General features: G+C 29.2%; 1 protein-coding gene across 1 annotated transcript in view; it reads right to left on the reverse strand.

The window, feature by feature from the left end:
• DCX-EMAP (Doublecortin-domain-containing echinoderm-microtubule-associated protein) overlaps positions 1-22,437 on the reverse strand; it is a 149,857-nt gene that overhangs the window by 84,105 nt on the left and 43,315 nt on the right. Inside the window, exons 3-4 of the mRNA XM_014434359.2 lie at positions 21,573-21,758; positions 15,182-15,409 (exon numbers count right to left, since the gene is read on the reverse strand). Coding sequence (XP_014289845.1) covers positions 15,182-15,409; positions 21,573-21,758 — 414 coding nt within the window. The remainder of the gene's footprint in view (positions 1-15,181; positions 15,410-21,572; positions 21,759-22,437) is intronic.

Consider the following 22,437-nt stretch of genomic DNA (forward strand, 5'->3'; position numbering starts at 1 on the left):
GATATTATATCATATGTATAAAAATTAATTAATGTATAACCAAGCAAAAATAAATATCTGAATTCAATATGTGAACTGGTTTATTATTTCAAATATATAACATTGGATTGATTTTAATTTATATTTATGTAATATTAGCATAGAGTATACGTTGTCACGGAAAAATGTCGCCTACACGGGCATGGTTTTTTTTAATATAAGAAATGTACTTTGCGTTGTACCTTTATTGGGGGGTCAAACAATAATTTATGAATGTGATTACTAGTAGCATGTATTATTTTTTTTTTGCTCTCCATTTTTTTATTAGATTATCAATCCAAGTATGCCCTAGGAAATTTGCTCCCTATTTTTATCCAGTTAGTTCTTTGTAATTAATTATGATATTGTTTAAATTATGCTTTATTTTAAATCAGCTTACTCAACAAATAATTGTGAAAAATATTCAGTGCGAGGAAGGAGGGGTTAAGCTGGGGAATTTAAATGCTAGAAAATGCTGAACTGTGAGTACTGCACCTGGTATATAGTTGATATAATAGCATTGCGGACAACAAAATAGGTGTGTAAAGTTCAACAGGTTCATAACGAATGAATCCTTAAAATGTTTGTAAGTACTGAGCCATCTGGTAAACATTTGAGGGATAGAGCCTTCTGTTATATTTATTATTTAACAAATAATACTTAGTTACTTGTGGTCTCATTTAATTAGATTGATGGTTCTTGAAATACCCTGATCGCATAACCTACTAATTATTATCTGGATATAAAAGTTATTCCTCATCAGATTATAAACTTATAATGAATATGATATATTGGACATGTATAATATTTTATATGTAAATATGATGTGTTTTTATATACCTATGTTTTAGGTTATATATTTTCACAAATGTTTTCTCTTTTGTTAAAATGGAAAAGTAGTTTATTTACAGATGTAAGTACTCAATGCAAAGAAGGTTAACATGCATAATATTAATAATTAATAATGTAAAGTTATGAATTATTAATATAATATAAAATAATGTTGTAAACAAAAAATAAGACAAATTTTACAGCAAACTAAAATATTTATATCCGTATTTTGAGCTAATATGTATATTTTTACATTAAATTTCTGTTTTATTGTGTTTTTAAATTCATCATTAATATATCAATAACTCATTTCAAGAAAAGGTTGTGTCGAAGTCATTGTTTCTCTAACGGTGCATTGTTTTTTGCTTTATGGTTTATATTATTTTCTATGTTATTATATAAATGCAACTAAAACTGCATGAAAGAAATATTTAAGATATTAAAAAAAAAAAAAGAACTAGAAGAGCTTATATTGAATGACCAAACAGCAAATAATAAGATTTTTATTAATATGCATGTGATTGAATAGTAATATAAAAAAAATTAATATAATATGTATATAACAATGAAAATTGATACGTCACTCTGTAAGACTTTCATACTATGAAATATTAATATACATTTAGAATCTGAATTAATTATGATATATTTTAATATTTACTTTGGAAATACCTAGATATGTTTGTGAACATACCAACCCCTTTTTGTATTTTCACAAAATTAAATATCCTGAAGGTGGCCATGTGTCTTGCTATATACAGTATAGCTTTTTTATGAAATCATGCTATTGTATTTGTATAATTTATATTAAAAAATATGAGCATAAATGTTTGTACAATATCACCATCTTTAAAAGTAGTAATACAGTTTTTATTGTAATATGAGGCATCTGTCTGCTTAAGAGCAGTCTCGTTATTAAAAATACCAATATTTTGAATATATATATATTTATCTAATTAAAATAATATAAGAATTGGGTTTCAAATAGTTCCTTTCCCTCTTTATAAGATGAGGCAGTTTTTTAGAATAGTCACCAACTAGTAGTTTTTAGAATAGTTTACGTCGCAGTAGTGCTGAGAAAATTTCCACTAACTTTAGGAAAAATACAATTAAAGGTTCTCTCTTTTGGAAAATTTTAATTTTTTGATTGAACATATTTAGGTATAATCTAAATCTCTTTTAGGAAAATTGATTGAAAAGCTGTAATTTTCCTAAAAGAGAGAACATTTAGCACTACTGTGAAGTAAGCTACCAATATTAGTACATTAGTAATTCATTCCAGTAATGTTACTTCTTTGTTACTTATTATAAAATGTTCTGACCTTGTTTTTAATTTATTTCTATTATTTAATTTTTTTTTTTTACTTTTTCTTATTAGATGATACAAGACATTTTTTTACACTTCATATCTGTTGTGAAAAGTAGGGATGGGTTTTATAAATAAAGACAACAAGAGTGTGTTTTCATAAACATATGCCACGACAGACTGGTCTAGAACAAAGCAGCCTGTCTGCTTTGTTCTCAATAGTATCCTAATGTCGCCATTAACCGTTTTATTTACAAACCAAAATAATAAAACTTATTTTCTACAACAATTTCCTTCCTAAAATATGTTTTATTATTTCCTTATTTCATTTGTATTTAGTTAATATTAATATACATTTTTTTTTTTAATTTTATGGCATCACACCTATATTATTTAATGTTTCACAAAACACTTCCTCGAGTCCTTGGTTTAAACATCCCCAACTGGTCTTCTGTCTTTTGTTGTCGATTTGGACCTCTCCCTTTTTGATTGCAACCAGATTCTTCACAGTCAGGATTGTAATATTCACCAATATTTGGTCCAACAGGAGGTTTAGCAATACTCGATGCATCACTAAATTCCCCTTTTCTTTTTGAGTTTCTTCTTCTTGTTATGAGTATATTTCTTACTTTCTTCTTTAGTTTTTTTCATTTGTTATTGCTATTTTCATCAACACTTCACCGCTATCACCATCAGGACCTGAATCACAATTTAAATGATTTTCTAGTATCTTCAAGATCAACATCAGCTACTAGTTTAGGTGCCTCCGATTCACAACCAGATTCTTCATCATTTAATGTTTGTTGTTGATCAGATATCACTTGTTCTTTTGGTGTAAGAACTTTATCTTCAATGTGTTCATCACTCTCTTTGCTTCTTCCTTCCTGGAAAAGGATGGCTTTATTCTCCTTTTCAATTTTCTTAGTCACTGAAATTAGATAACCACATAACTCTGGAACAACTAAAATATCCTGAAAATTAAAGTTGTTTTCATCACCTTTGCTGTATCTCCATTATAATTTTACCTCCATGAGTTTTATTGGTACTCCTTCCATCTGTCTTGGTTTCTTACTCCACCAAATACTTATTATTCCTGTTAATTGCACATAAGGCAAATTCTGTGGCCAAGGATGCTCTATGCTGTCTTCTTGGTTGAGGCTTTGGTGTATCCAAGGGTCCATTTCTCCTGTGTAGTCTATTATTTTCTTTGTTAAACCAACATTTTTTTTTAGGTGTCCTGGTTTTTTTTTTTTTTACAAATAAAACAGGTTTTCAGACAGAAGTTTGACCTATTGTGGTATGTTTTTGATGTTTGTTCATTCCTATGAAAGTTATTCCTTCTTTCAAATGACAAAAGCATTTGCCTTACTTCCCTGAATTTAATGTTCCTATTAACCAAAATAGCTATGCCAACAGGGTCATAATAGGGTGGCAAGCCTTCAATGATTTATCTTACTGATTCTTAGTCTGTTAGGTATTTACTCAGTTGAGCTATCTCCTGAACTTAACATTGAAACCTCATACGATATTCATCCAAAGTTTCACATCTGTTTTTCCTAATTTTGGCAAGGTCAAACATCAAATCCATCACTTTTTCCTTGAGAACGCCCTTAAACCTCTCTCTTAACTTTTCTCAAACCCTTTTCGTACTTTTTTCATCTCTGATTGACGGTAATACATCATCACTGACTAGAAAGTACCTGCTTGTTTTTTCTTTTCCACGCTGCATCTTTTTCAGTCGGCGGATCTTTTTCAATAATTTTTTCGTACAGGTCTTTTGCTTCTAAATAGGCTTCGATTCTCATCGACCATATCCCATAATTTTCTGCAGTGAGTTTTTCGAAGTTGAATAATGTGTCATGCATATCTTTTGTGTTTTGATTTCGGCGATTATTTGTAAACAAAATCACAAAGCTTGTATATCCATCAATATACATAAATTCTTCTCGTCACTTAACCCTTTCACGCACCTACCCACACTCTGCTACCAAATTGTTGTAGAAATTAGGAAGGGTTTTATAAATAAAGACAACGAGAGTGTGTTTTCATAAACAGATATCATGACAGACTGTTCTAGAACAAAGCAGCCTGCCTAGAAATAAAACTTATTTTCTACAGCAATATCATATAAATAGAAATTCTAGGAAATTTGAGAATCACAGGTTCAGAGTAAGCCATGCAGAGATCCCTAGGCGTAGCAAATTTTGGGGTCCTCCAAGATATGCATTTTTCTTTTTATTAGCTTAGCCTTCGAGGCCAATTGTGTACCATCTTTAGATTAATGGATTGTATGAATCTTATTAAAGTCAGTGGACTGATCAGTCCAGAATATTTTGGGTTCATGCCAAACAACATAAACCTCAAGCCTGCAAATCTGTCTTACTGACACACAATATGATATGTTATTTCTCCTTCAGTGTGGCAGAATCTAGACATGGGTGATATGGTCGACAGCTTTTATTTGGCTAAGGTTGAACATATATTAATTAAGTTAAAAGTGACCAGTAGAGATCCCTGTAATTTTCCTTAGAATGGCACTATGAAATTGAAACATTTCGATTGTCTCAAGGTTCATTAAAAACAGCTTAGAGAGAAGCTGTGTTTTATTTTGGCAATACTGTTTAGTTTTTATGCCATGAGCCTTATACTACACATGGGTTTCAGGGTTATAGGAGTGTTGTTAAAACCATTTCTTGCCAACCTGTCATTTAATGCTAGTTTATGAAAGGGCATGGAGTTAATTTAGAATGAGTTCAGCAATTACATCGAAACGATGCTGAGGGAAGTAGCATCAGGATAGTCATATGTGTCAGTCAGTGTAATTTACAGGATTTACCTTTTTAGGTGACATTGTCATTTTAGAAGACACTAACAATATTCAGAAAGCTACTTAAACTTTAACTTAAGCAGATGGCCTATGTGTTCGAACTTTAAACCTATGAACAGTTGCCTACATTTTCCATTGGATTAAATTTCCAGTACTCGACAATCATGACATTCACTTAGTCTGTATCAGTTTTAAAGCCTCTACCAGCTCTGCAGCTGGTTTATTCCATATATATTGTTTTCCTTATAGTTTAATGGCCTAGCTAGATAAAGTCTAGAGCATTGTAATTCGAAAAAATGAGCTCTGGATCTAACGCTAATGTCATATGCTGCACTATTGGTGCTATGAACCAATCCAAATAAGACTATGTATGTGGAAATTCCATAGGATTGGGTAGTACAAGAAATCATGAAAACAGATAATTTTGATTTCAATTTTCTCATAGCTCTGATGTTAATTTTAGTAATATAATTTTAAAATAACTTAATAACAACAAAATTAATAGTAAACATCTTCAGTACTTGCCAAACATAAAAATATTAATATAAATTCCAATGTTTTTCTATTTTTTATATAATAAACCAATATTTTGACCACCAATGCCATGAACACAGAGGACACAACAGAACACTATTTCGAAGAACTATACAATAGGCAGATTTTCGGGAAAGGATAAAATCAACACTTAGAAGGAAATGGACTCAGGAGGAGAGGGAGCAGCACTCTTGAAGGGTGAAAGAGGTGTGAGTCCGAAGGAAGCATGACCAAAGTTGATTTATCGCATCCTCTAAAAGGGTTATTCGGAAAAAAAAAAAAGAACAATATTTTGAATTCCTCTCCCTCTTCAAGGTTTATTCTGTTTCACAACAAATTTTATTATATTCAATATTTTAATTTTTTCTGTGTATCTTTTATCCATATAATTCTGTAGTGTTACTTTCTTAAAACTATCTTTTAAATAAAAGGAAACCAACTCACTTTGACCTATTTTTGTAAAAATTTTATTTGAGAAATAATACAACAAAAGAATTATATTAATAAAAGACCAAGGGAACAAACTAGAATATTGAACATAGTGAACTTTGTTGTATAAGAGAATAAACTGTGAAGTTGGAGGACTCCAAAATGTCCATTTTATTTGAAGAAAAGAAAAACATTGTACTTTATATTAATAACAATTTTTTTTTTCAAATTACTTACCATTGTACATTTTTATCATTGAATTAAGTCTTTCCAATACAGAATTAGGGAAATATATTTCTTGTTATTATATCTTTAAAAAATGGGATTTCATAGATTTAACTAGCTTCATTTTAAATAAAGAGTACCTACAGTATTTGTTAAATGTAATGAAGTTGTTTATTGCTAATATACCCACAGAGCATCTAGCAGATTTCCCCATGATAAATTTAAATTATAAACGTAAAAAAAAAAAATAACTAAAATAAGAACTGACCCAGCACTTATCTACCCTTTTCTCTCACTACAGTTAATGAAACGTAGCTACCATAACGAATGATGGGAGATTCCAGGCTACAATCAAAAACAAACAATGCTGTGTAGTTGTGGCTTTAAAGTGAAATATACAGACACACAATGAAAGACCACGATGTATCTGTTAAGCTCATTCGTCTTGTAAAACTTACAATGAGCAATACTGAATGTATGGTGCAGATTCAGGGAAATCTGTCTGAGGGATTCACCTCTCAAAATGGCATTCGACTGGGAGATTCCCCAGCCTGTCTGCTATTCAATAATGGCTGGAAAAAGTTATCAGAGAATCAAAGGTTCAGACCAGTGGAACCATTTTTAATCATATGACACAAATCCTGGGATATGCAGATGATACCAACATTATTGGGAGATCAAAAACAGCTGTGGAAGAGGCCTTTCTTGCCCTTGATGATACTGCCAGAAAGTTGGGACTTGTTGTTAATACCAACAGAACCAAATATATGATAGCTGGTCAAGAAAGAGGTTTTAATAAAGATTTTGTCCAAATTGGTCATTACTCTTTTGAACAAGTTGAGGAATTTGTGTATCTCGGATCACAAGTTAATGCCACCAAGCAGACGAATAGCATCGGCCAGTAGGTGTTTTTTTTTTGACTGCGTCGGCACTTTGGTAGTAGCTCACTATCAAGATCCATGAAAACTAGATTGTATAAAACGTTAATTCGACCAGTACCTCGGAAACTTGGGCACTTTCGAAGGCCTATGAAAGGGATCTCCAAACGTTTGAGAGAAAGATACTCAGATGCATCTATGGCCCAGTAAAGGATGGTTCAGCTTGGAGAAGACGCATGAATAGGGAAGTCTACTTGTTAATTGGTGAGCCTGATGTTGGAAAAATTGTGAGGGTAGGCTGTGATGGGCAGGGCATGTGGTAAGGATGGGAACTGATGAGATCCCAAATAAACTTCTCAATGAGCGCCTACATGGAACACAGCCAAGGGGCCGCCCAAAGCTTCGATGGTGTTGAAGAGGATTCAAGGACCCTGCTCGGAGTGAGGAATTGGAGAGCAGCTGCTCTTAACAGATTAAGCTGGTGGAAGCTACTTGAGGCCAGAGCCCAGTAATAGGTTGTCACACCGATTGATGATGATACAGACACACATGTTTGTTTTTATTTATACATATATTAATTACACTAACTTAACTTTCTGAAACTTTTGAAATTGTGATTTTAAATCCAAATTACAATTTATTCTTTTTGTTAATTTATCTTGTATTTAATTCTAACTTCCTAGTACTTATTTTATTTTTTATTTCCTTGTACTTGTTGCTTAATACTATTATATGGATTAATTTTTACACCTGAAATATAATAATAAAAACATTAAACATTTTTTTATCGAAAGTAGACAGATGTATATTATTAGTTAAGTTGAAAATAGATTTCCTTTATTTTGCATTTATTAAACACATTTTTTTTCTTACTGCATTTTTACTTTTCAGGGTTGAAATTCTACCTTCAGAAATGATTTCTTACCTTTGCATGAGCTCTTGTCATTGTTTTATAATGAATTATATAGGTGAATATTATAAATTTTAGGAGCAGAACTTTTATTTATCTTAAAATAAACAGTTATTCGTAATTTACAACATTGAAACATAATAATGCTCTAAAAACAGGAATTTAATAAATGAAAAATAAAAGAACCCTTCTTTTGCTTAACACTTAGTAAAATAAACGTTAACTTCCTTAAAAATTAAGACGAATATATAGGACTAATGTAGACAAAAGAAGTTTAAATAGTTTAGGACCTACTTCTTCAGCTGCAACTTTGAAAAAAATTGTTTAAAAGATTATAATGTATTTTTTATCAAATTTTATCAGACCAGTTATGAAAGGGAATTCTTACATTTCAGTTAGCAGTTAGTAGTGGTAAAGTGGATCAAGCCACTTGAATCCACTCTTGCACTGCAAACTTAACATTAAAGACATATTGGATAACCTGTTAAATTGGCTATGTCTCCTGGATGGTTTCAAAATAAAATTTAAACCAACATAGGTCTTGACATACAATGCTTTGATAATTCAAATTCAATTTTCACAGCCATGTGGGATAATTCACTCTGGTTCTCAATGTCTCAATCCAGGGATGTGAAGTATCATATGATAAAAGAAAAATCTTATTTATTATTTTTATTGGATTTAAATTAGACTGTACAAATATATAATTGAACATAATACATCATATTTATCCCATGCATAAAACTAATAGGGTTCTTTTGTGTATCATTAAAAATATAAACTAAGAAATTTTTAGTACAAAATAAAAAATCAATTACTACCATCAAATATTATTAAGGTTGGTAAGTTGAGTGCCTCCTTGTGGTGTATGTAATGGACAGAGAGATTACAGGTTTGTAGAAGAACAAAGCCAGTGGAAGAGAATCCTAATCGAGCACTAATTTGAGGTGTTAAATTGGGCAATAGGTGACAAGATAAAAGAGTTCTAACCAAAGAAATTTTTCTCCATCATTTACCCAAGATTAGCTGCTAAGTGGTTATAGCAGGGTCCACTGTTCAGAACAGGACATGGAGGGTTCCAGGAGAAGTTTGACAACCATGTGAGGAATGTACCAATACTACAAATTGCTGTCCACTATACTTTTGTCCAACAACTATCATCAAAACCCTTATAACAATAAATACATGATTCACACTTTATGATTAATTTGTTAGCAAGTATTTACTAAGTTGTGCTATATTGGTTAAAATTACAATTTATGGTTGTAAACAATATTACAGCTGAAGACAGTGTTCACATTGACACAGAGGTTTGATTGTATAATAGGTAAAGGAATAGGTGTTGTTTAAAGGAAGGAACAGATGGGGATTGACAGATAGAAATGAGGAAAGCATTCCAGATGGAGGTGATTCTAGGGTTGTGTATATTGGGCTCTAATGTTTAATGAATGAATGGATAAACATAGAGTTAGGAGATCTGGGATATCGGTAGGTTTTTTCGTTTTTAGGACTTTGAATAAAAACATCAAGGAGGTAATGCATTCAGGATGCAGGAGAAAGCCAATTGAACTCAGTATACTAATAGGAGACATGGAAACCCAAAGATAAATCTTATAAATATAAAGCAATTCATGAGTCTCTTCAGTCTCATTTCTAGACCAGCAGATAGTCTTTCGTAGATCAAGCAACCTTAGATGGAGTGGTGAAAACGAGAGAGGATAATATGAGCTGACTAGTATTCTGAAAGATGGAATCATAGATTCTTAGATATTGTTTAAGTACAGATAATTGTACTTATGGATAAATCCATAAGGATTTATGTGTGATCTGTACTAAATAACAGTCATAAGTTGTATTAAAAGTTTTTAATTATATGTGAACCTTATATTTATTTGTTAATACTTTTTTAACTATCTATCTATTAACCTTTACATTTTTTTTCTGATCTTAATCATTTTTATTGAGCAATATTACATTTTATATCAATTAAAGACATAAGATGTAGTAGTGATAAAGTAGTAATAACCTAAAAAGACACATGGCCACCTTCAGAATAAATAATCTGCAAAAAGTACAAGAAACAGTCGGTGAACTTCATCAACCTGCAAACAAATATGAACCCAAGCCGTTTGATATAAAATTCTATAGTGTGGTATGAACACCTTAGAGACCAAGATATTAATTTTAATTTCTCACAAATTGAACTAAATCAAGTTATCTTCTTTCATTGAATTTCTCATTTGTACAAATTACCATAGCTTGTAGTCACTTGAACCAAGTAGATTTTCACTTTGACTCACAAAAAAATGATTTAAATTACACCTAGGAATCTTAAACAGGTTACAGCTCTAGTTCTAGGTCCTAAGATATTTTACCATATTCCTGCTGATTTTTTTCAGTATGGGTCCCGAGTTGAGAAGTTCTAAGTTATGGTATCTTATCATTTTAATGATTTTATAAATGTATTTTTTTTTTCTAGTCTCTCTTTTTTTGATATTATTTTTTTCTTTTATGAACACATTAATAAAAATCCCATAATTTATTCTATTCGAATGTTCTATATATATGTAGTTTTTTTTTTAGTCTTATGTTTCGTTTTTTTCATCTCTCTTTGGTGTTATTTTTTTAGATCTTTGAATTTTACTTTTTAAAAACAACTCACTAGAATGCATGAAGAGTTATGGTTTTATCACTTGGTGAGAGTATTGTTTATTCAACGGTTGTGCTTGGTGGAAATTTGGTCAGCATTTCAGCTCAACCTCAAAAGTTATTTTCCACCCCCATTAAGGGTACTTACTTTATAGAGGGTGAAATTAAAGAAGTATGTACACCTGTACATAAACTCCTCTCGCATGGTTTTATATGAAAATAAAATTAAAAATTCATGATTTTAATTCTTCCTCTATATATGTAAGGAAAAGTAAATATATATATATACCTAAAAATTTGTGTATATAAAAATTATACATTAAAATAGATAAAACACTAATATGACATATACAATATATCTGTAAGAAGATTTCAACTTCTTTTTAACTGATTTAAAATAACTGAGATATCCGGATAATATGATAACATTTAATTGGTGATTTAATTTAGATAATTTACAATTTCAAAATACATCAGCAATTTAAAATGAAATAAAGGTGATTTATTAAACATTAGGGGTTTCCAGAGGGGTGGTTTATGCAACAATTTGTGCCATTAAAAATATTTTGGGGAGGGAGAGTCTCATTTTTACAGTGTAATGAATTTTTGGAAGGAGCCTTAAGTTTTTGGAATTTTAATTTTGAAGGATTTTCAAAATAGGAAGCAAGAGAAAAAATACTCATGTAAACTATACATGTTCTACATAAACAAAGAACAAAATAAATGGAGATTTTATTATTTAATATTATGTACCTCTTACTTGAGGAGTTCTACAAGGAGAGGTTTTATCACCAATAGTTTTTTTCTATTTACTCACAAAACATAATCGGTGCGAGGTATCAAAAATCTACCATAGCTGCTTTTTCTTATGTCATAGCTATCACAAATAGCTGCCTCAATGCTGAAACAGCATTAAACTAAGCCAAAATGGCGTGTCAAAGATTTATTGATGAACCAGGAAAGTTTAATTTTGAGTTGACAAACAAAGGGTATCATTTTTTCTGTCCAAAAAGAAAGTTCTAGCTGCTTAAACAATATTTCAAATAAATGAGTATGTCTTAGTAGACCATTAGATGGACACAAGACTTTATCATCTTATTCTACCAAAAAAATAAAATTAATTCGAGCTAAATCAAACAGGCTCAATCATTTATTAGTTTGCAGAAACCTGTTTCATCGGCTGAAACTTATGATTTAAAAATGTATTCTTAGGCCTGTTGTATGAAGCACCTTTGTTTATGCATTGTTCATATTTGATATTTAAACTTTAAGCATTATTGTTCCAGAATAGCATCTTCACAAGAATTGAAAAAGAAAATTCACTACAGAAGAAAAAGGCAACAAAATTTATGATGAGCACACTACTAACAGCTACTGGGAAATTAAATGTTTAATAAAGGTCTACCAAACTCAGCTCCCCCCAAGGGTGCCAAAATCACTAATTAATGGAATAAATTAATTTATATATAATCTTTTGAATTTCTTGAGATTGGTATTTATTGTTTAAATAAATCAATTGGTATCCATGTTAAGTCTCAACACTCTTTATCATATCGTCAACAGTTCAACGTCTTGGCCAATTTGATCTTCCTCAAGAACAATCTTAAATAAAAATTTACACCTCACATTCAATTATTTTTGAAAAAAAAAATAGTTTGTTTATATGGTATTTGATAGTGTTAAGTTGATCTAAAAGTAAAAGTTTTAAAAATTAATAAAATTTTGACTAAACAGGGTGATTTGACATATAATTAATGACTTGGGAAGAATAGCCTACAAAACGTTTTTAAATAATTGGATGTAATAAGGTGTAAATTTATATTTGAGATTGTCCCTGATGATGGCCGAGACATTGGACTGTTGATGATATGATAAAGAGTGTTGAGACTTGGATACCAATTTATTTATTTAAACAATTGTTTACTAATTTTAGTATTTAATAAATATTCTTATCAATTTTTGAGTAGAAATTATCAAACTATATGGATGCATAACAACAGAAACTTCTTGCAATGTAATGTGGTTATTTAGAAGAAAAACGAATGAGCATTATGGAAACTTAAAAAAAAGAAGGGACAAAGAGGTAGTAGGGGAGGGGAAATATATTCATTCACAAGAGAACTTACTACAGATAATGTCTAGAGATAATCAATACTTAAGTTAAGGTTATTTTACTATAAAGTGTGTTTAAAGATTAAATAAAAAAATATGATTCAATATTATTGTGGTGACATCAAAGGAGTATCATAATAAGTATTGTAATATATTCATTATAACATCAAAGGAGTTGTATCATAATATTATTGTAATATATTCATTGTAATATCAAAGGAGTTGTATCATAGTATTATTTTTCCACTTCTTACATTGGTGGTTTACCAAACTTATCTTATTTAGCTATATCTAATTTTCTTTTAAAAATGAATAACAAAAAAATTAAAATAACTTAATCTTAAATAATGATATATATTTACTTATGTTCGTAAATGGATTATGGCAAAATACTCATCTGTGAAAATTAAATAACCTCTGTATTTCAAATTTTAAGATAACAGAAATCTACTTGTTTGGTAATTGGTACAGAATCACTAAAATAAAATATCAGAACTTCATTCCTATAAATAACTTTTTGCAACTACATCAGTGAATTTTTAAAAATAATATAGACCAAGATTTCACTAAAGCCCTAATGGAATATTGTTAATTGACCCTATATAATTTATAAAGGAAGATGGTTGGATTGCAGTCAATAAATTAGTTCAAAATGGTACAAAACTAATTATTATGCATCAAGGTTTTGCCTTGATTAGGGTTCTCATCTAGCAAGTCAAAAAAAGACTGTGGAAAGAGTTTTTCATTTACTTGCAAGATAAGAGTATTGATGAAGCCCTGCGAATTTGGGCGAAACATTGATGCATAATAAATAGTACTATTTTTTATTTTTTTTACCACCATGCTTCCTTCATTAAATCACTAATGTTTAATGAAAGGTCGATATAAATCCATAAATCAAGAGACCTGGTGACGCCAAGCATCAAATATTTTAAAACAATTTTTTATACAACAATTGAAAACAGTTTTTTATACTAAAATAATTAATGAACCATTATAAATGTCTTGTCAACATATTTAAATGACTTAAACAGATGATCAATGACTTAAATCTGGTTTATTGAAACAAACATCAAAAGATGGAGCTCTCTGTTTGTCTACCTCTGTCTGTACTTTCTGAATGATCTAAAATCACTGGTTTTTAACCCATAGAAGTCTGTGGACCACTAAGTCGGAAATTTAACTGTGTGCGGCCCACTTCCACTTCTGATTTATGGCAAAATGGTACCCCTTGTTAAGTATTCGAAAATTATATTGCTTAAAAGTATATCTTGAGCCACATTTATTGTGTATTTGCTTATTGAAATCTTTCATCTGACAAACATAAGGAAACATAATTAACAATAGTTCTAACAATAAATTGTCACAAAAATATATGTTACTGGACACTCCAGTTTCCCCAGACTACTGTTTGTGAACCACTGATCTAAATTCCAGTGCATTAATTTTTGGCACTTTGATTACTTGGCTCTGTCAAACCTTCAATATATATCATAATGTTATTATTATCCTCCAACACTGATACTTATAAATATATTGTTAGCCCTGTAGAATTTTTTATGTTAAAAATAGTTATATGTGATATTGAAGCATAAAATTTGGTGAAAGAATATTATTTTTCTAATAATAATTTCATTTTTGACAAGTAATTAGTTTCAGAATTTTTAGATTGGTTTTTATTCAATAATTCATAAGGATTATTTTCTATTCAAATGTAATATATTTTTAATGAGTTGTAAATTAAAAAAAAAAAAAGTCTTCCTTTTTATCCCCACTCCAACATATCTCTTCTCTCTTTTCACTTTTTTGAACATTCTATATTTATTTTAGCTTATTAATTTTTTATTTATCTATATTATTGTGTATCTTTTATTCATGGTAATCTATATTCTGTTTTATTTGGTACCAATTCTATCATATATATCTTTTTCTTTCACACATTTCATTATGTTGATTGAAATTGTTTTCATAATTTTTAATCATTACTTACATAATTTATTATGTTAATTCAATTAATTATCATTCACATTTTCTTCTGCACCTTTCATCATGCTTATTTCTTTATTTACATGAATACTGTCTGTCTTATAATAATTATTTTGTATAATTATTACCTCTGCAATACTGTGTTTTAACTTTTACTAATATTAACTACTTTCTACTTAATTTATTATTATCTATAAATCCAAGTTTGTTTGTTATTATTTAATTTTTATTTTCATGTTTCTTTGAATTAAGGTTATCTCGTTTTGTTTTTCAGTTCTGATGAAGGCTTGAAATTGAGGTCTAAACATCAGAAAAAATAAACAAATTTTTTATATTTGTGTATCTTTGCTTACAGCATGATTTTATTATTTAAAGATACACTTCTTTATTCAGGTTTTGATTGTAAAAATTTATTAATTTACATCTTTAGAAAAAAGTATCCTTACTATTAATATTTAGATAATTTGAAACAATACCTTGAAAGTCTTGTAAGAAGATACAACATAACTATGACCATCCACAAGTTCGTCCAAAGACTCCTTTCTTTCGCCATCCATTGAGAAGACGAACCTGGCTCCCCTTGGCAGATCTAGCCGCTGAGAAAGCTTATCCAAGAGTCCTTCTAAAGACGTGACATCCCTTCCTGGTCTGAATCTGAACTCGAGGCCTTGGTAATATGGGTCTCCATTCTTGTAAAATATTACCTGAAATATTAAAGGCTATTTAGTATTTGGAATCACATTGATACCAATTATGTAAAACTTACACTGCCAGTTAAAAGTTATTTATCACCTCAATTTTTGTGAAAATTTCATAACTTTTGAAATAAATAAAATGATACTAAATAGCTTTTTAAATGCATCAAAATTGAATACAATAATACAATTTTAGTTTAATTAAAATAAATTTTATCTAATTTAGGTCTCAAAACACTCTTTATTTCCTTAAAACCCCATTGTTTCAGCCAGTTCAGTCAGCCTCAAGAACATTCTTAAATACAAATTTACACTCACATCAATAATTTAAAAACATTTTTCAGGCTATTCTGCCCATGTTATCAATTTCATCCAAAATTACCCTATTTTGTTACTCTTCACATTAATATTAAAAATTTTAATTACAAATCAATTTAACACTATTATACTTTTTTATCACATTATTTGTAATAAAAATAGTTGATATAACAAAGTATAATAGTGTTAAATAAATATAAATTGATTTGTATTTAAAAGTTTTAATATTAATATAATGAGTGACAAAATAGGGTAATTTTGACTGAAATTGATGACCTGGATAGAATAACCAGCAAAAAGTTTTTAAATAATTGATGTGAGTGTAAATTTGTATTTAAGATTGTGCTCGAGGATGGCCGAATTGGCCAAAATGTCGGACTTGTAGAGAAATATAAATTGTTTTGAGACTAAAATTGTGTAAAATTTATTTTATTTAAACAATAATAACCAGTCACAAGAAAGTGATAAGGTTCTGTATAAAATACAATTTTATTTATTTTATTAAAACTTAATACAAGTCCTTAACCTTGTAATATACCTTATTTTATCTGACTTTTAATAGTTTCTATATCAAAATGGTTTTCATAAATATGTAATTAACAACCGAAATTGAAAAAGAAATTTTAGTATTTTTTAATTTTGTACTTGATGTAAATAATTGACAAAGCTTTACAAAATGGAAAAAAAAATCTTAATTTCGCTAACAAAAATAACTTTTTTTTTAATTTTGCGTTTGAGGTTTTCCATAGATTGTACCATAGACTTGAGTTAATATGTTACAATTCTAATAGCTTTAGAAAGGTCTGCAGAATGACTTTTGTATAGAAAGTAACCCGTCTACAGTACTGTCTTATAATTAGAATACGTCCAATTCTAAACAGTCCAAACTTTTTTTTGTCAGATACTGCTTGAGCAACAATATCTTTGTATGATAATCTTTGTATATCTCGTGATAGAACAGCATCAAAGGAACACTTTTATTTTGTGTCAAGAAGACTGCATACCAAGAGGAATCGATACATGCCCAAACTGAATAACGTTAGCCCAAATTATTTATATAAAATCCTGTCATTACACACAGAATTCGATCTTAATTAGTTATTTGTATATGAAACCAAAACCTCTAAATTAGTTGCAATTACTTGTCTCCTGAATAAGCTTCTGTTTCATAATGTTAAAAATGCATATTTTTTTTAAATTGTGAGAAACGTAAAGTACAAGGCAAACTTACTGTGGATTGCCAAGTCTGTGTATTATTAATTTATGGCATATAAATGATTTTTAATTTATTTTTCTTTATTATCAATGTTTGCTACAATGTCTATATATTAATTTAATGTACTGCCTAACTCTATTTGTACAGGGGTTCCCCCCCCCCCCAAAAAAGTAAATATATTACTATCTTGTTATTTATTATATTTTAAAATAGAGATAAAAATATATGTATATAAATTTTACAAGTATCATCTTGACACAGTTTTACATAAAATAAAAAGTTATTCTCAACTTTTTGTATTGTACGTATTGAACTTGGACATTAAACGAAAAACGAATGTCAATAACTGTAATAATTATTAAAACACCTTAATTTTAGAAATAATAGAACTATTAATGGCCAAATAGTATTCTTTATGGTAAAATAAATAAATGATCAAACTATAATTAAACATAAGTATTTTGTCATATCTTCAGCACTGTTTTATTATAGTTATTAATATTTGAGGAAAATAGGCCTGATGTTAATATATTTCAACCTGTTCACAACACAAAGACTGAAGCGCAGGCTGTTGTAGGGCGTCCTATTATAAATTTTATATTTATTAGTTCTGTTATTGTCACTCTAATATTTTATTTCATCTTAATTTCTTTTCTTTTTTTTTCTCTTCATCTTTTTCTTAAATTTGCTTTCTTTTTTTCTTTCCATTAGAAGTAAATTATTTATTTTTTAAAATCTAGAAATGTCATTGTTTTTGTTATTAACTTTACTTAATAAAGTTAATAAATCTTTTATTAGTAATTATTATTTTAATCTATACATTTTATCTTAATTTTTTGTTTTATTTATGACATTGTATATAGTTAGAGGTGTCTTTTGTATGAGACTATACCCACCCATAATCAACTGTAAAAATAAAAAAATGTACCTCTGACATTAACCATGTAAAACCCACCGGTCTGGTATAAAATAAATAAATAAACATTGTCCAGCCCTGTTTAGGATGTTAATAAAAAACGAAATTGTCCTAACTACAATTGTATTAATGATATTACTGTACAAAACAAGCTCCAGCGGCAGAAATTCAAAATCCCTAATTGTAGTGCTATTATTACAGTTTTAATTGGATCAAAGCTCACACTGCTTGCTCTAATGGGATAAACAAACCCTCAAACTTATTATTTTCAGTGGAGGTCGGGTTAGTTGTAACATTCTGTACAAGTATTTCTATCTAGTATTACTAATAAACAAGGTAATATAAAAAAGATGATATGGTAAAAATGATAAAGAAATATTCCATCTCACCAAGTTTATAAAGCAGCGATATGAGACCCACAAGTCAAGGTGGCGGGAGACTTGTTGCGGGATATTTTCGGCGGGAAAAGAGGCAACAAAGGAGGTCAACTGGGAAATCAATGCTTTCTTGATTAGCATAAACCAAGGTAACAGTTTTAGAAGGAGCCCTGCATTGTTCCACGTGGCCTTGTTGTCAACGCTAGCATTTTAATAATTTTTAAGAGACTTTAATAATTTAAAAAACTTACTTTTTTAATAAACAACCTTTTCGCCATTTTCAAAAACAGAAAAAAATACAGTCAAAGACAAAACTATTTGTAAACCTGATTACAAATTCAATGAAATACATCGCTAATATATAAAGGGATTAATTTTAATTATTAAAACCAATTAGTGTTAACAACAACCCTTCATTTAAAACAAATAGTTTTGTTAATATAAACACTATGACATTGTATTAAAAAAAATTATTCAAGATAATCAATTAATTACTTGAGTGAGTCAAAATTATTCCGATTTATTATTATATAAAATTTACTTTATTGCTACAATAACTAAATTATTGAAACTTATTATTATGTAAAACTTTCATTAATATTTATTTGGGCTACCCCCGGCTTTTAATACACATTGAAGACATAGCGGCATAGCATTAACTCCAGTAGTAACTAAATATTAGAAAAAAAAAAAAAAAAGAATACATAGAGATAAGTCACCCTGGTATTTTTTGGCTTATTTATTCATTTCTTTTGACATATTTATATGTTTTTAAAAATAATTTATTGATTTATTTTTAAATGTTCTACTGCCGTGGCTATTTTATTTTTATATTTCTATCTATTAATAATTGCGTTTAATTTGCATTGCATTTGTGGTGAAGGGAAGTATGAGAGTATACAATAGAGAGAATGGCGTAAATAGGGTTGAGAATAAAAAAAAAGAAAAAATGAATAAGGAAAATGTAACATTACTTTGTGTGAAAATGAGAAAAAAATATATAAACAAAATAAAATAATTAAAAAAAATATATTTGAAATATATTCTATTTAGGTTATAGTCATTTATAGTTTGTAAAAAAAGAAGAAGTAGAAAAAAATTGTTGTGTCTCTGTTAATATATGTTGGTGTTTATATTCCCAATCATGGATTGATAAGTACGCTGTGTTTTTTAGCAATCTCATGTATTTAGGCAGCATTGTCGAATAAAGCATTTCTCTCTGCTGCTGGAGTGTGATATCTTGAATTTAACGATAGTGAAATACATTATATACAACATGTTGAACTTTAAAAAAGAATCCTCCCCATGAGGGCTGAAAAAATTGATAAGAGAAAATTTAATTTTTAGCAAAGGACCCTAAACAGACACTATGAAGATGTGAGATACGGATTCTCTACAACATACCAATATGGATGGTGAAGGTGCGCCGTAGTTGATTATTTGCTTCAATATAAAAAAAAAAAATCTCAGGAAACGCAAGTTTTCTAATTTAATTGATTATTTAAAGAATGTTACTATCGAATCGTTAAATTCCATCATAATTGAACTAAAAGATTTCTATAGATATTTATTTTTTATCACAATTTAATTGCTAAAAATATAAACATATTCATACATGGAGCGTTTACAAAGTTTCAAGAATCCAAAAATTTACTAAACATTTTTATACCGCGAACTTGAAGTCTTCAATATACAATCTTCGGTTTTTGAAGAACTTCCACGAAGCTGCCTGGACCGCTGGTATAGTGTCGGATCGCTTCATTTGCAGGTCTCCCTGATTGGGAAAACAAAAAGAAGTTGCAAGGTATGTCAGGGTTGTAGGATGACAGCGGCCGTGTTGTCATGTTAAACTTGGCAAAACACAGTTGAAGGCGCATTGTCATGGCGTTGAACCAATTGTCTTTAACCTCTGGATGGATTTGGCGGGCTTGACCATTCAAACGGTAGAGCACTCTGATTTTAAAATAACTTGAGACAGTCAAAGAAAGACTTGAGTTAGAAACAAACTCTTTGTGGATTATGATAGGGTTATGGCCAAGTTTAATGTTCTGCAGCTACCCTATAATACGGATGGGATATAGATATCGACATAATCGAAATATCTCCGATGCTTGATATTTTATAACCAATAATATAAGGAAATCTATATTATCCTTTAATATTTATCGGTTTAAAAAAAATGCTCATCAAATTTATAAATAGGCACAAATATGTATTAAATAGGCGAGCAAAAAAAAAAATTGTATATGATTTGTTCTCTAAAAATAATCGCAGATCCCTTATGAATCATTTTGACAGCACAAAAAAAAAAATAATAAATAAAAAATACTAATAAAATCAAGAAAAATCTAAATAAAAATATTAAATCTAAATATTGATATAAACAATTATGATATATTTTAGGGAAATATTAGCAGTAATGTCCATATTCATCATCGATATCAATATCAAACTTTGGTATCGATATTCCAAAATTATTTAATCTAAATATCGATATTTCCTTAAAGTACTACAAAGACATTTAAGGAGTGTTTTAAAAATTAACTATTTAAATTTGACTTCGAAATTACATATCTAATTTGACAACGATATTCCAAGATTATTTAATATAAATGCCGATATTTTATCAAAGAAAGACTAAGTAATTTTAAAAACAGGTATGAATTTAAATTTGATGTCAATATTAGATATCGATATCCATATTCCACTATTTTATTAATATTGAAAAACGTACTTTGCGAACGATATTTTTTAAGAAAATTTAATCAAAATATCGATATTTCATTTTTTTTAAAAAAATGTGGTTAGATATTTTATATTCACTGATATTCGACTTTCTTATTAATGTTGATATCAAATTTTGGTTACAATATTCCAAGATTATTAAATCAAAATATCTATATTTTATTTTGAAAATTTCCTAAAATATTTAAATTTTTCATCAATTTTAATATATTAATATTGGTGTTGTAATATTTATTATGTTTATCGGAGTGTTGCTTTTCTTTACCGTTATTAAGAATTTAATATATATTTTGTTTAGTTATGATATGAAATATGTTCCCTATGACTTGTTATATCATTTTTATAATTTCTTTAATTTTCGATATTTAAATATCTATATCGATATTTTTAACCGATATCTAAATGAAAATCGATATTCTGACGGGTCCCTGAAAAGACCCCCACGCGAAGAGTTCCAGGGAGTTTATGAAAAATCGAAAAAACGCTGACATTAATTTAAGTTCGTTGTACAAAAATGTTTAGTATCTTTTTGGTTCTGTGACCGATCTTGTAACTTTGTGAACACACCATGTACATACATAAATGACTAAGGTAACATACCCTCTTTGCCCTCCAGTAGTTGAGGGAGTCGTACTTTCCTCCTGCCCTTGACTTGGGACGGGAGACTGGAGGCGGCATCACAGCAGAGCTCTCGCTTCCGCCTGGGCTGGGCGGCCGCGATCCCCAGAAGCCTCGCTCGGGGACGGCCCGCGGCCTCCCGATCACCGGGGTATCCGCGCCGCCGGCCTGCAACAACATCATAAACATATTTATAAAATGGTGAATGAAAAAAATAATATCCTTTCTAACCAAAAAAAAATAAATAAGAAATCTGGTGAGATCTATGCTTTGTACAGCTTTCACTTTTCACACCACATTGATTTGATGTTTGCTCAGAAGAAATATTTTTATATCATTCGCCATGACAATACATTCCCCTACTAATTTCTCTAATCAGTATTTCAGTTCACAATCTGCCTAACTTTAACTTCAAATGTTTTTTAGAAAAGTGCTTTTTATAATATTTCTTATAAAATTTCAAAAATTTGATTTTGGAAAAGTATGTCATGCATCCGCTGGTTTAACATTCTCTACCAGTTAAATATTATTTTTTTCCTCTGATCTCATTAAACATCATACTTATTCTTTTTCCATAACTAATAAAAATGTGAGATAGTTAATTATCCCAAATAAACAACATTAAAAGTATTTTAGGAGAAGTAATTTTTAAAATCTCGTATTTCAGCAAAGTAAAATTATTTTTATGAAACTAAAGTTTAGGTCATATTACAGACTATTTTAGTGTACATTGATTACTAAAGTTTCAGATTGTAAATACCCTGAACATTTCGGAAACATTAAACTTTTTAGTCATAGCAGTGTGTATAAACAAGATGGCCGTATCTAATGAAAAGTGTATTATAAT

Source organism: Halyomorpha halys, unplaced genomic scaffold (genome assembly GCF_000696795.3).
Source record: "Halyomorpha halys isolate HHAL.00 unplaced genomic scaffold, Hhal_1.1 Scaffold1355.1, whole genome shotgun sequence".
Lineage (NCBI taxonomy): Eukaryota > Metazoa > Arthropoda > Insecta > Hemiptera > Pentatomidae > Halyomorpha > Halyomorpha halys.